Source organism: Gobio gobio (assembly GCF_949357685.1).
Source record: "Gobio gobio genome assembly, chromosome: 1".
Taxonomy (NCBI): Eukaryota; Metazoa; Chordata; class Actinopteri; order Cypriniformes; family Gobionidae; genus Gobio; species Gobio gobio.
In genome coordinates this window covers 58,789,862-58,803,060 of record NC_137097.1, presented here as the reverse complement: position 1 = coordinate 58,803,060, position 13,199 = coordinate 58,789,862, and the positions used below count along the sequence as shown (strand labels likewise).

At 36.8% G+C, this 13,199-nt stretch overlaps 1 protein-coding gene across 1 annotated transcript in view; it reads left to right on the top strand.

Annotated features, from left to right (window-relative positions):
* Positions 1–13,199, top strand: part of myo15aa (myosin XVAa) — a 39,299-nt gene that overhangs the window by 14,031 nt on the left and 12,069 nt on the right. The window contains exons 22-40 of the mRNA XM_079827293.1: positions 1,306–1,481; positions 2,732–2,816; positions 2,903–2,956; positions 3,499–3,580; positions 4,219–4,349; positions 4,484–4,579; positions 4,822–5,057; positions 5,132–5,310; positions 6,243–6,315; positions 6,597–6,788; positions 7,282–7,388; positions 7,511–7,599; positions 9,897–10,020; positions 10,705–10,905; positions 11,064–11,122; positions 11,207–11,317; positions 12,180–12,258; positions 12,677–12,818; positions 13,020–13,110. Coding sequence (XP_079683419.1) covers positions 1,306–1,481; positions 2,732–2,816; positions 2,903–2,956; positions 3,499–3,580; positions 4,219–4,349; positions 4,484–4,579; positions 4,822–5,057; positions 5,132–5,310; positions 6,243–6,315; positions 6,597–6,788; positions 7,282–7,388; positions 7,511–7,599; positions 9,897–10,020; positions 10,705–10,905; positions 11,064–11,122; positions 11,207–11,317; positions 12,180–12,258; positions 12,677–12,818; positions 13,020–13,110 — 2,307 coding nt within the window. The remainder of the gene's footprint in view (positions 1–1,305; positions 1,482–2,731; positions 2,817–2,902; positions 2,957–3,498; positions 3,581–4,218; positions 4,350–4,483; positions 4,580–4,821; positions 5,058–5,131; positions 5,311–6,242; positions 6,316–6,596; positions 6,789–7,281; positions 7,389–7,510; positions 7,600–9,896; positions 10,021–10,704; positions 10,906–11,063; positions 11,123–11,206; positions 11,318–12,179; positions 12,259–12,676; positions 12,819–13,019; positions 13,111–13,199) is intronic.

Genomic DNA, 13,199 nt, shown 5'->3' with positions numbered 1-13,199 from the left:
ATTCCAGTCAATCAATCAGATTTGAGGGACAAGTTTGCAGTTTATGTCAAGTTTAGGCTTACAGCCAGGGTTAGGTGCTTCTACATCTAGGTTATTCACCTATCGAATCCTTCTGATTTAAGGGATAAGTTGTGGGTAGGGTTAGGTTTAGGGGTAGGGTTAGGACTTTTTGGACAGAAATGTTGATCCAGGAACATGTCTTACTTGGCAAAATCACAGTGACCCACACCATGGACCACCCACAGGTAGTTATTGTCCAAAATATAGCCGCGTTTCCATGTAAATTAGCTGGAACAATTTGGAACAACCCCTTTCCAGTTCGTGCTGAATTTCATCCTCTGCATATAAGCTTAATAAAGCCTGAACCTCGTTGTCGGTCATATTTTTAAAACTCCATTGTGGATTTGAATAGTAAACAACTCTGCGCGCACTGCAACAGACTTCAACAGGCAACCAATCAAAATGCTGCGTTTACTCATCCAATCAGCATGTTCAGCACCCAAGTCCCACCCCCGAAAGTTCCTGAACTTTAAAAAAGTACTACCTCGCGAGCAGGGACTTTCTGAGGGGGACATTTTTACCCAGACTTTCATTTAGATCCTGGAATCTGCAGTCAAAACACACAGAGTACCACCCTAATGGTGCGTTCAAGTCATGTCGTAAAGATCATATTTACGAGTTGAAAGCACATGAACGCCACCACGAAGTCGTAAATGCCAGTGGGAAGTTCGGGAAGCCCCGATCTGTACGAAGGGGCGTGTCAGTGAGAAACATGGTGGAATCAATGGATGCAATGTCTGTAGTTGAATATAACGGATATTTAGCAGTGACACTGTCAGGCTTTGTCATTTACAACAAAGTAAGCTAGCGTTGTAATATTACAATTAGCCTAATATATAACGATACAGTTTACAATGGCTTCATAGATTAATTACAAACGTAAAATATTAAATCTCAGCTGATGCCCATTCTTTGTTCTTCATTTTCTATAAGCAATGTTAACAAACTTTGCTGTATTTTTGTGAAATTCATTAAAAGAAGGTACACCACTATCTTTCTCAAACCAAAGAGACTTGAACACACATGATGTCTTAAAAACACGACTTCTCACCTCGTAAATACGAACATCCCAGGAGGACTTGAACGCATCATATGTCCCTAGTTCTTGAGGAAAGTTCCTGCGGTGGAAACGCAGCTTATCTTTGCAATGTGGACTAGACTTTATGATGAGAAATGTCTGGCTATGTGAGACTACTCTCCACATCTGTTTTTAAGTACTTGATTGCACCTTTTATTTTTTATTAGTTGTTCATGAAAGAGGACATCTACTTCCTGTTGGAGAGTAAGAGGGACAGAGTAAGGCATGTTGCTGCCTTGACTCTGCAGCGTTACACCAGGATGTTCTTTGTGAGAAAACGCTATACAGCCTTCCGCATGAAGATCATACGGCTGCAGGCCCACTGCCGAGGATTTCTCGCAAGGTATAGAATTTAACTCCAAATCAGTGGTTCTCGACCTTTTTGACTCAAAGGCCCACTCATTGTCAATAACAATATTACTGATGCTTCTGCTATGATAACAAACTTGCTCATTGTCAGACTTTTTATGTACAAAAACAGTCAGATTTACAACAGCTTGCGCCAGCGCAAACCCCCTTTTGGTTTTAAAAAACTACTGTCAGGATTTACTAAAGACAAGCAGTAATACATTAGTGTGGATTTTTTGCGGATGACCTTATTGCATATGTATTTGTAGGAGATTCCCTGTCAGACTGTTAAATTTATGGGAGGAGAGTAATTGGTCACACTTCAGCATGGGGAACAATAAAGTTGTAATTTACTGCTTATTAATAATTAGTAAGGTAGTTGTTGTAATGGTTAAGTTTGGGTATGGGGTAGGGTTAAGGGATGTAGAATATGGTCTTGCAAAATAAGGCATTAATATGTGCTTTATAATACTAATAAACAGCCAATATGCAAGCTAATAAGCAACTAGTTAATAGTGAGAATTGGTCCACAAACTAAAGTTCTTTCAGGACCACTGTCGTCAAAGATGATTGACAATTTGCATTCAGTTTGGATTGCTGCTATGGTTCTGTTCTTGGCAAGAACTCCCTGTACATCCATGCAGCCTGGATAAGAGAAGGAAGAGCAGCATTGACCTCCTGAGAAACATGATAGCTGCTGATAGTACTGAAGGACCTTATGTATGCTGTGATAGACATTGTATTCCTATAGGTAGATGTGGACCAGCTGAGAGTCAGCTGATGCGAGCTTGACTAACGTGACCAGCCAGAACTAACACTATGCTTGATTGTTAACGAGTATTTAAATGAATCATGCAATGTGATTTATCAAAGTTTGCGGTAGTCAAATTACTGGCATTTGCGGCATTATTTAACTGCCTGACATGGCATTGAATTTGTGCATGCTCAGTAGATCACTCCCATCAGTGCTTTTTTTAAATTGCAGCCACACACTAATTTTTCCCTGTTTAGTAATTCTGGCCCTAGGAGTGGTAATCTTAAATACTTAAATAAAATAATTAAAATATTTCAATAACTGAACTCTGATAGCTGTTCTTCATTGTTTACATTTTTTTATAACCAATAAGTTGACATTATTTTTCTAGTTTGTGATTAGTGTTTTCACCCCACTAATAGAATCATTTCTATCCAATAAAATGTTTTAGAGCTTGACAACATTTCTATAAATGTGTTTTCTCTTCACAGGAAGCGGTATGTGAAAATGAGAGCTAGCCTGGTGAAATTACGCTCTCTGATCCGCATGTATGTTGATCGCAGGAGATATATTAAGGTAAGAACAATGCAGTTTTTGTGTGTAGTGAACACGCTAAGATATAATCCCACGTTCAATTGTTTTACTTCTTTTTATACTTTTAGCTGAGATACGAGGCCCGGAGAAAGGCAGAAGAGGAGCAAAGGAGAATGGAAATGGTTATAATGACATTTACTGCCTAAATTAAATTTGAAATGCATTTTAGTGCATTTCTTATGTATATAGTATATAACCAAATATAATAAAAGACTGGGTGGAATCGTTCATTAAAAAACACCTTCAATATATTCGGTAACAATTGTTGGTAACATTTGTCATGAAATAACTACATTGATTAACATGAAATAACAATGAACAATACATCTACAGCATTTATTAATTTTGGTTCATCTTAATCTCAACATTTACTAATACATTTTTAAGATGTTGTATATGTTAACATTAGTTAATGCACTGTGAACTAACATAAACATGAATATTTTTATGAACTAACATTAGAAAAGGTTAATAAATGCTGTAAAAATGTATTGCTAATGGTAGTTAATATTAGCTAATGCATTTACTAATGTTAACAAATGAGACCTTATAACCTTATCCCAATGTGCATACTAAATCCTATCGAATATTATTAATGTCAGATACTATTTAGGATGGATAGTATGCACATTGAGATGCAGGCCATATCTTCTTTTTTTTGCAGGAGCTGTCAAAACGGGAAGTGGTCAACGTCACTCATCTGGTCATTCCAGCTGAACTTGGAGCACTGCTGCAGGCAGCGGCTGGTACTGCAGGACAATGTTCTCACAATAAATTCAAATATATATTTTGTTATATCACTCAAAAATTTGGGGTCAGTAAAATAGATTATGTTTTGAAAGAAATTAGGGAAAGACATTGGTAACACTTTATTTTAAGGTGACTTAGTTACTACTTGTACTTACTATAGTAATAACTGTAAATTATGCATAATTACAGGCAACTAACCCTAAACCGAACCCTAACTGTAACTCTATAGTAAGTACATGTAGTTAATTAATATTACTCAGTACTTATTTCAGTATGTACAATGTAAATACATCATCTTAAAATAAAGTGTAACCAAGATTTTTTTTTATTTCAAATTCTTGAGCAAATCATCATATCAGAATGATTTCTGAAGAATCATGTGACACTGAAGACTGGCATAATGATGCTGAAAATTCAGCCTTGCCATCACAGGAATAAATTACATTTAAAATGTATTAAAATAGAAAATATATTTTATAATTTGGCTATTTTTTAATTAAATAAATCAACCTTGGTAAGCATAGAAGATTTAAAAAAATCTTACCGACCCCAGACATTTTTTAAAGTAGCATATATAAAATGTATTTATAATGTGCACTGCCTGTGTCATCTCTCACCTCTGTGTTTTTTTAAGGTGGTAGAGAGCTCCATTCTGATTGCTTGGCTTTAGTCCAGGCTCCCACAGTGCAAGTGGAGTCACAGCTCACGCTACCTCTTGACATCAACAACTACACTATCTCTAAATTTGTCCAGATTCACTTCAAAGTAAGACATACTTGAGTAATTTATTCCAAAATCTCAAATAAGCTCTCATATTCATAATATTCATTCAGGAATAACTGATATACTGTATATTGATTTGTATGTTTGTTTGTTTTTGTTGTTGTTGTTAATAATAGGAGCCAAAGTTTGGAATGTTAACTGCACCTTTGAAGACACCACTAACACACATTGATGATGATCTTACACATGAGGCTCTTGACGCCTTTGTCATGGTACAATACATTACGTACAGTTGAAGATTTTGCCATTGTCATTTATTTGTGTCTTGGTTCCGGAAGTAAAAATCCCATTAATTTTCTCTATAGAGAAACAGATCTTTAACACATAAACCTTTCAACACTGACCTACTATGAGCATGAGATTAAGTTAAAATATATGAATCTGTTGTAGCCATAAGTCAGTGTGCTTTCAACTCTGTTAGATCTCTATTAGTATTATTTATTTCACTTTTTAGATCTTAAGGTTTATGGGTGACCCACATCTAAATGGTGCTCAGGAGAATTTATTTGGAAACTACATCATCCAGAAGGGGCTTACCAACCCTGGCTTGCGGGATGAAGTCTTATGTCAAATTGCCAATCAGGTTTGGAGAAACACCAATCCAGATAACTCCGAGAGGGGCTGGCTGCTGCTGCTGGCCTGTCTGAGTGCATTTGCACCATCAGCCAAAGTGGAGAAATACCTTCTGAAGTAAGCAACGCACCAGTATTCATGCTGGATATTTCATAGGCAACATGTAAGCATTCATTATTTTTTGGCTTAAGGTTTGTCTCAGATCATGCCTATAATGGATTCAAAGCTGTCGGTCAACACAAGCTCATTCAAGCCATGCAGAAGTCCCTGTATGGACCGGAGACAGCGAGGACTTACCCACTATCCCTGCTGGAATGGACAGCCAATAGGAAGAAAGCAAACATGGTTTTGCAAGTACACTGTTTTGATGGTGTGTGTCAGTTTCACTTGCACTGTTTGAGTTTCTGCAACCTTCAGTTAGTGTTTACCGGGTAGGTTGGGTTGCATCCAAAAAGTGAATGGGATTAACCTGGATCCATTAAGCTAAATTTCAATTACAGTAAGCTTGAAGTTTTATTCAAGTAAAACCTTAATTAAATCCTTGAGTAACTCTAATTTCTGCCTAATTTAATCTTTATTGGTGCAACCTACCCTTAGTTTTGCTTTTCAAATCCATATTTCAGCACTTGAATGCAATTGTTAACTCCTATGGTAACACTTTACAATAAGGTACATTAGTTAACTACATTAGTTAACATGAACTAATAATGAACTGCACTTGTAAACCATTTATTTATCTTTGTTAATGTTAATTTCGACATTTACTAATGCATTATTAAAATCTTGTTAACATTAGTTAATGCGCTGTGAACTAACATGAACAAACCATGAACAGCTGGATTTTTTATTAACTAACGTTAACAAAGATTAACTAATGCTGAAAAGAGGTGTTTCATGGTTAGTTCGTGTTAACTAATGCATTAACTAATGTTAACTGATACAACCTTATTGTAAAGTGTTACCACTCCACTCCTATACATATCATAAAACCCTTGTGAAAAAAAAGCATGGATGTTTAAAGGCACATTTAAAAATAGACTATGCCAATTAGACTTACATAAGGATACAAAAGCTTACAAACACTAAAAAAAGCCCTGAAAGTCTTTTTCATCACTAAAATGTCCATAAATCTGCCTGGCAGTTTTCTTTGTTTCTTAAAACCCTCCGCAGACAATTGTGTACAGCGCATCTATATCAGGTGATACCTGATCTGTGGTGCTACACAGAATAGAAAAAGTAAATTGCATGTAGACGTGCACGCCTGTCAAACCGCAGCTGTTAAACGTCATGTTGTATTGACAGGGGCGTCTTTCCTGTGCCCTGTGCACTCCTGGACGAGTGGGGAGGAGTTGGCTGGGGATATTCTACAGCACAGGTATACAACAGTACACAAACTATCCATATTATGTCTTTTCTTCCAACCATTTTTCACTCTACTATTTCCTAGAGTCAGCCAACACACAATCTTTGATTTTGCACCCATTCATCTTCATAAGAACCCTTTTAATAAGAACCTTTTTAATATGCTGTATTCCATGTCATTAGTGCTTGGCTCTTTCTTCCGGGCATTTTGGGATATGTACAGTCTATAATGAGGCCTTCATTATCCATCTGTAATTTGCCTGAAATGAATAGCCCCATTAATTGGGTCCACAGGGGTGTGAACGAGGCCTGGAAGGGGTGCTCTGTTGTCATGAAGGAGCACGGACAGTGGGCGGAGCTTGCAGGACACGATTATGTAATGGACTTGATCGCAGACATGGAACTGATGAGAAATTTTCCAAAGCAAAAGTCCTACTTCATCATCTCCGCCGAGAGTCCCAACAGAACCAGACCCAATGCCAGCCTGTCAGTATCTACATAATAGTCTTTCATTTTATATTACTTTTATTTACATTGGATATGTGATACATGATCATACATGTGAATTATGTTTTTATAGATCTGCTTTGCATGTAATTTAAAAGTAAGAGTTAAATGTGAGTGTGTAATTTCTCTGGCACCAAACTAATGACTGACAGTGGAGTGTTTGAAAATAGACAAAAACAGTAATTTTTCAATTCTGTATATTGCTGCTGGTGACACAGACATTTTCAAATTTCACCTTTAAGGTACAAATAATATTAATATTCTAAATTAATTTTGTTCATTCCTTTCTGACTGAATTTGACTTGAACTTTGGAATTGCACCTAGTAGGGTGGTCCATAGGGCACATTTCTTTATCGTTATTTGTTTTTAATAAGCAAAAAATTACATTGCATAGTTAACTTCAGGGGAAATATTTCTGCAGTGTCTTTGTAGTGTTATCTAATATTTTGCGCTCAATATGAATTTTCACAGGGCTCTGTTTGGAAGCGGATTTGATTCTGATGATGACAGCTCACTTCTGCTCCCTCAGACAATGCTCAGTTCCAGTCTGCCAGATTCAGATGGGTATTACAGCCACGGTCAGCTATTTCTTTCTTTCTTTTTTTTGGGTATGCTTTTAAGCTGCTTTTATATATTCTGTATGATGCTAATGGCATGCATTCTATTTTTTTTCTCCACAATAACTAAAAAAAATCAATAGAATCAGACTTCAGTGAAGCACCAACTCAGAAAGGCATGGACAGATATCTCGACAGCCTGTTTGACCCAGTGCTGTCTGATGGTAATGGGGTAAGTGTCTCTTGTTCACTCCCCCAATTCAGCATGAGTTCATGAGTTTTCAACAAGTGTAAATGTAAGAAAAGGACAGTGGCCACTGTCCTCCGTGCGCTGCCAAATAGGCGCCGCACTCTACAAGGATTCTACAAGACAGCTGAAGATGTCCTGGTGTATCTGACACCAAGACGTTATTCTTCAAGTCCTTTAGATTGTGAGGGGAGCCATCGTAGATCAAACTTCTTGGTCCAGCACATCCCACAGATGCTCAGTTGGATTGAGATCTGGGGAATTTGGAGGCCAGGGCAACACCTTGAACTCTTCATCATGTTCCTCAAACCTTTCCTGAACAATGTGTGCAGTGTGGCAGGTGCATTTTTTCTTGATGAGAGGCCAATTCCACCAGGGAAAACTATTTTCATGATGGGGTGTGCCTGGTCTGCAACAAATGGTCTGTGTCAAATTTACATTCACATGAATGGCCGGACCGAGGGTTTCCGAGCAGAACAAAGACCTTCATTGCCCTTCAATGCCCATCGATGACTCTTGGGCGCCCAATCCCCTGTCACAGATTTGTGATTTGCACCTCCTCGGACCACTATTGGTAAATTCTCACCACTGCTGACCAGGGGCCTGTACCATGATAGTAGTTTAGCAAACTCAGGGTTACAGGATTAGTTTCGAGTTGACAAAACCAAACCAATCTATTCAGGCTTTGTTGGTCCCATGATGCTGATCATCAGCTTTCTCTGTCAACTCAGGCTTTGATCCTGAGTTTAGGAGTTTAGCTGTGACATCAGTAGTGAACAGCCAATCACATGCTGTGGATCAGTGAAACTGAGATTCTCTTCTCTCTCCTTCAGAATATTACATGATTGAAAAATATTAAGAATTTAAACAAATTTACACAGCAAGAAGAAAAGAGAAAGAAAATAGAAGAAAATCTTACTACGTCAATGCAAGTAAAAGTTATGAAGTTAGTTTAGTTGATATATAGAGAGAATTGAACATTTAAGCTCACATGTAGTAATTTTTATAGCTTTATTTATTGATTTTAAAGCTTATTTGTATAACCTTTAGGTTATTTATATTCATTTTAACAAAGTGCCTATTAATGATCGATTAACTAAAATTATATGTGTAATTGATTAAGGGTATAGTTACATAAATCATATCTAAATCATTCACAATTATTATCATTATAAATAAGCATTTGTTAAAAGCCAGACACTTTAGTCTTTATAAACCATTTACTATGTAGTAACCTTTAATTTGGAGTAGAAAAGTGGGGCATGACTTTATTGCCTCAGAGGTGTTTCAAATTTCATTTTGAGATCTCTTATCCAGAACATAACCTGCCCTGGAGCAGGTTAGCCGTGGACCGTTAGTTACTATGGAGATGAACACTGCTAAAAGCCAAACCACTTTAATAGTACCTATAACCCAGGATTGGCACAAACTAAGCATAAACATATCTGGCTAGCCAGCTAAACCGGCTTCATGGTATAGGCCCCTGGAGTGACCCACAAGCCTTGCCATTTCAGTCGTCTGGCCATAACCATTTGGCCCTTGTCAAAGTCACTCAGATCTTTCTCCCTGCTAGTTTTTCCTGCTTCCAGCACTTTGATTATGAGAACTGATTGTTTGCTTTCCATCTAATCTTCCCAGACCTTAATATGTGGCCTTGTTAGGAGATGATCAATGATATTTGCTTCACTTGTGACTTCACTCAGCAGTGTATTTATAGAAAGAAGCTTAAAAATATAACATGAATGCATGAAGAACACAATTGGCCACTTGATCCTCATAGTGTAAGTGATTGAGTGTGTCAATGTGCCCAATGGCAGCCAGGTCCCTTACAATGAAGGTGATTAAGTTACCAGTTTACCGTATTTCTCACAGCATTGAGCGGACTTTATTTTTTGCCCTTAGCTTTATCATTTTGAAATAAAATCTGGTGTTTTTAAACACTTATTGCGGTATGGCAGTGGGATGATTTATATATTTTAGGCAAACATAATAATACTATTTGATTGAGGTATTTGTGAAAATAAGCACAGGAAACTTTTCAGTCAAAAAGTAATAGTTTTATTTTTTTGCTCACTTAAAGATCTTCGACAGGTAACGGGAAACCAGACTACTGTGGCTAAGGCCGGCATGGCTCTGTCTCAGTTGCGATAGTAAATGGGCCATGCCCCTCTTAGAGAGTATAAGGTACTCCCATGGGGAGATTGAGTTCTCGTATGACTGAGCTGGGAAGGGTCCAGCCCTGAGTTGAGAGCCTGTTTTGCTTTGCCTTATCTCTTCTACAGGATTTTGAGAAGTCATCCAGCATGTCCAGCCGTATGAAGGGAGCTGGTGGGATTGGAGGGGAGGATGGGGACATAGAGAAGCCCCTCTCCAGCAGGCCTTATCCTCCCGGACTGCAGCCTGGTGGTGAGCTCTGCATCTGTTCTCTTTCTGCTCTCTTCTTACCACACATCAATTATGCATGGGTCCCCCTTGGGTCAATTTGTACCTAAAAGCAGTTAATTGCCAGATAAACATTCAGAAGTGCAAATTTTTGTAAACCGCATATTTATCAGAGCTTTGCATGATAAATAACCAATTTACCATGTAGATTGATTTCATGTTTTGGGGATTTTAAGTGACTGTGGCTTTTGGTGATTGGTATTTGTATCATTCTACAAAATGGGTGTCATTTGTGTTCCTCATATATGTATGTGTAAAAAATACTTAACAATAAATAGCTGATGACAACTTTTGCTATGTTTACAAGACATTTTTCTAATCAACTAAAATCCAGACATTTTATTTCATTCTTTATTTCTGTTTTAATTTTTTTAATTAAAAAGTAACATTTAGTAATAAACAAAATAAACAAGTAATACACAGTAATATAATATTTAGTACAGTTTAACACTTTTCTTGACTTTAAAATACTTTGAAATAGTAAAATACAGAATATTTATTATATGAAAAAGCGGCAAGGTGTTTTTCACTATAAGCAGTATTGTGCATATTGGGTTCTACCTCTGCCAACTTGCATGAAATAATTTGATTAAGATATGTGAAAGGGGTCCTTGCTTACTGATCCTTAGCCATATTTACTGTTCTCAGCGGTGCCAGTTCTACCTGTTATGGGAGGAACAATGATGCCACCTATACCTATGCCAGCTATGCCCTCTGTGCCACATGCACACGCCCCTACCGCCGTACCTTCAGTACCCCTAATGCCAGCTATGCCTTCTATGCCAGCTTTGCCTGCTATGCCACCTTTGCCAGCTATGCCTAATGTGCCACCAATGCATGATATGTCAGGTATGAATGCTGCATTCATCCTTCTATATAATGATGCTTGGCACTGATTTATTCTCTGGGATCATTTTTTGAAACACTGCACTGTTTATTTCTCTGCGTTCTAATCACAGTTATGACATGAGGCTAAATCTCTATAATTTAAATCTCTAAATGTGTAGATCCAGCTGTCTTAGCACAACAGCAGCAAGCCATCATCAACCAGCAAGCGATTATATTGGTGAGCAAAAAAGGCATGACTTAGACTTGTATGTAGCAAAATGCTAAATGAGTTTGAATACCGAGCTAATGTAACGTACCACAGGCTCAGCAGATGACAATGCAGGCCATGGCCCTCCAGCAGCAGATGTATAATTCAGCGCACCACACACACAGCGAGCATGTGCCAGCTCCCCGCTCCAGTCAGTACAGCCCTGTGAGTATCTCTGAGCAGTGATTACAATATGGATGATAAATCATTAGAAATCAGGTCAAAGCTTTATTATTATGCCATAGACAGATGTCATATCAGAACTTTACATTTCCAAATACAGTATTGGGATCAGTAGGATTTTTGAATGTATTTGAAGGAAGTCTCTAATGCTCAACAAGGCTGTATTTTTTTATTTAAAAAAATGTTGTAAAAACAGCAATACTGTGAAATATTATTACAACTTAAAATAACTTTTCCATATTAATGTATTTTAAAAGTTACACTTTATTTTAAAACGGCGTAGTTACATTGCGCTTACTCAGATAAGTACTGAGTAATATGAATTAACTACATATACTTAATATAGAGTTACGGTTATGATTTGTTACTATATTAAGTACATGTAGTAACACGTAACTACATCACCATAAAATAAAGTGTTTGTATTTTAAAATGTAATTTATTCCTGTGATGCAAAATTGAATTTTCAGCATCAGTCTTTAGTGTCACATGATCCTTCAGAAATCATTCTAATATGATGATTTGCTGCCCATGAAACATTTTTATTATTATTATCAATGTTGTGCTGCATAACATTTTTATGGAAACTGTAATACATTTATTTTCTGCATTCTTTGATATTTAGAAAGTTCAAGAGAACAGCATTTATTTGAAATAGAAATCTACACTATAAATTACTTTACTGCCACTTTTGATTAGTTTAATGCCTCCTTGTTGAGTATCCATTTCTTTAAAAAACTTACTGACCCCAAACTATTGAAGGATGGTGTACATTTGTAAAAATAGTGGATACATTCAAAAAAGCTGTTATGATTTTTAATCATTACATGTATCTTATTTGAAGACTAAACAAGAAACTGGACCTGTTTCCTACAAACCAATCCCTCCTTCCCCACCACAGAAACCTTCACAGCGACAGTATAGTATGTCATTAGTTCAATCTGTATACCTTCATGCTTAATTTCATTCATTAAAATTATTATTTCATTGGTAACACTTTACAATAAGGTTCCATTAGTCAATGTTAGTTAATGCATTAACAATGAGCAATACATTTGTGATGGTATTTTTTTGTTAATGTTTGTTGATAAAAATACAACTGTTCATTGTTAGTTCATGTTAGCTTGGGTCCATGAAATAATATTAACAGAGACATATATATATATTATATATATTTTTTATTTTATATATATATTTTATTTTAAAAGTCTATAACTTGAATCTATAACTAAGATTAATAAATACTTTTCATTTTAGTTCATGTTAACTAATGTATGTTAACAAATGGAAACTTATTGTAAAGTGTTACCATTTCATCAGTGTTTTTCTATGTTTCCAAAGGCCCAACTAAGAGGGATCCACCAGCGGAGGGTGTGGTGAGAGCCACTATCTCAAACTCAGAACACTTAGAGCCAAGTCACAACATCAAAGACATTATCAGGCAGTACCAGACTAACCCTGTAAAACCACCAGAGATGCCCAGGTGAGAACTGAACATTTTTAGATCCAAAACGGCAGTCCCACATGTTTAATAATGAATGACCTGAACTGAAAACTGATACACAGCAAACCAATGTTCTCCTTGACCTTGTAACAAAACATTGATCAAATATTAATCAAAAGAGATCATTAATGTAGAACAGAACAAAGGCCAAAGCTCTAACTACGCTGGTCTTCAATACAGGAGGGAAACTAAAGTGTTTTTGAAGAAACCAGACCCCCATGACGAAGCTATATTGATTCTTAAGGACCAGATGAGTGCTCCACCTCCACAGGTAGATCAGCCATAGTTAATTTACAGATAAACTGACAGTGTTATGAGTTAAAATGATTATCAGTGGGCTTTAGCATTATCATTGCGGTT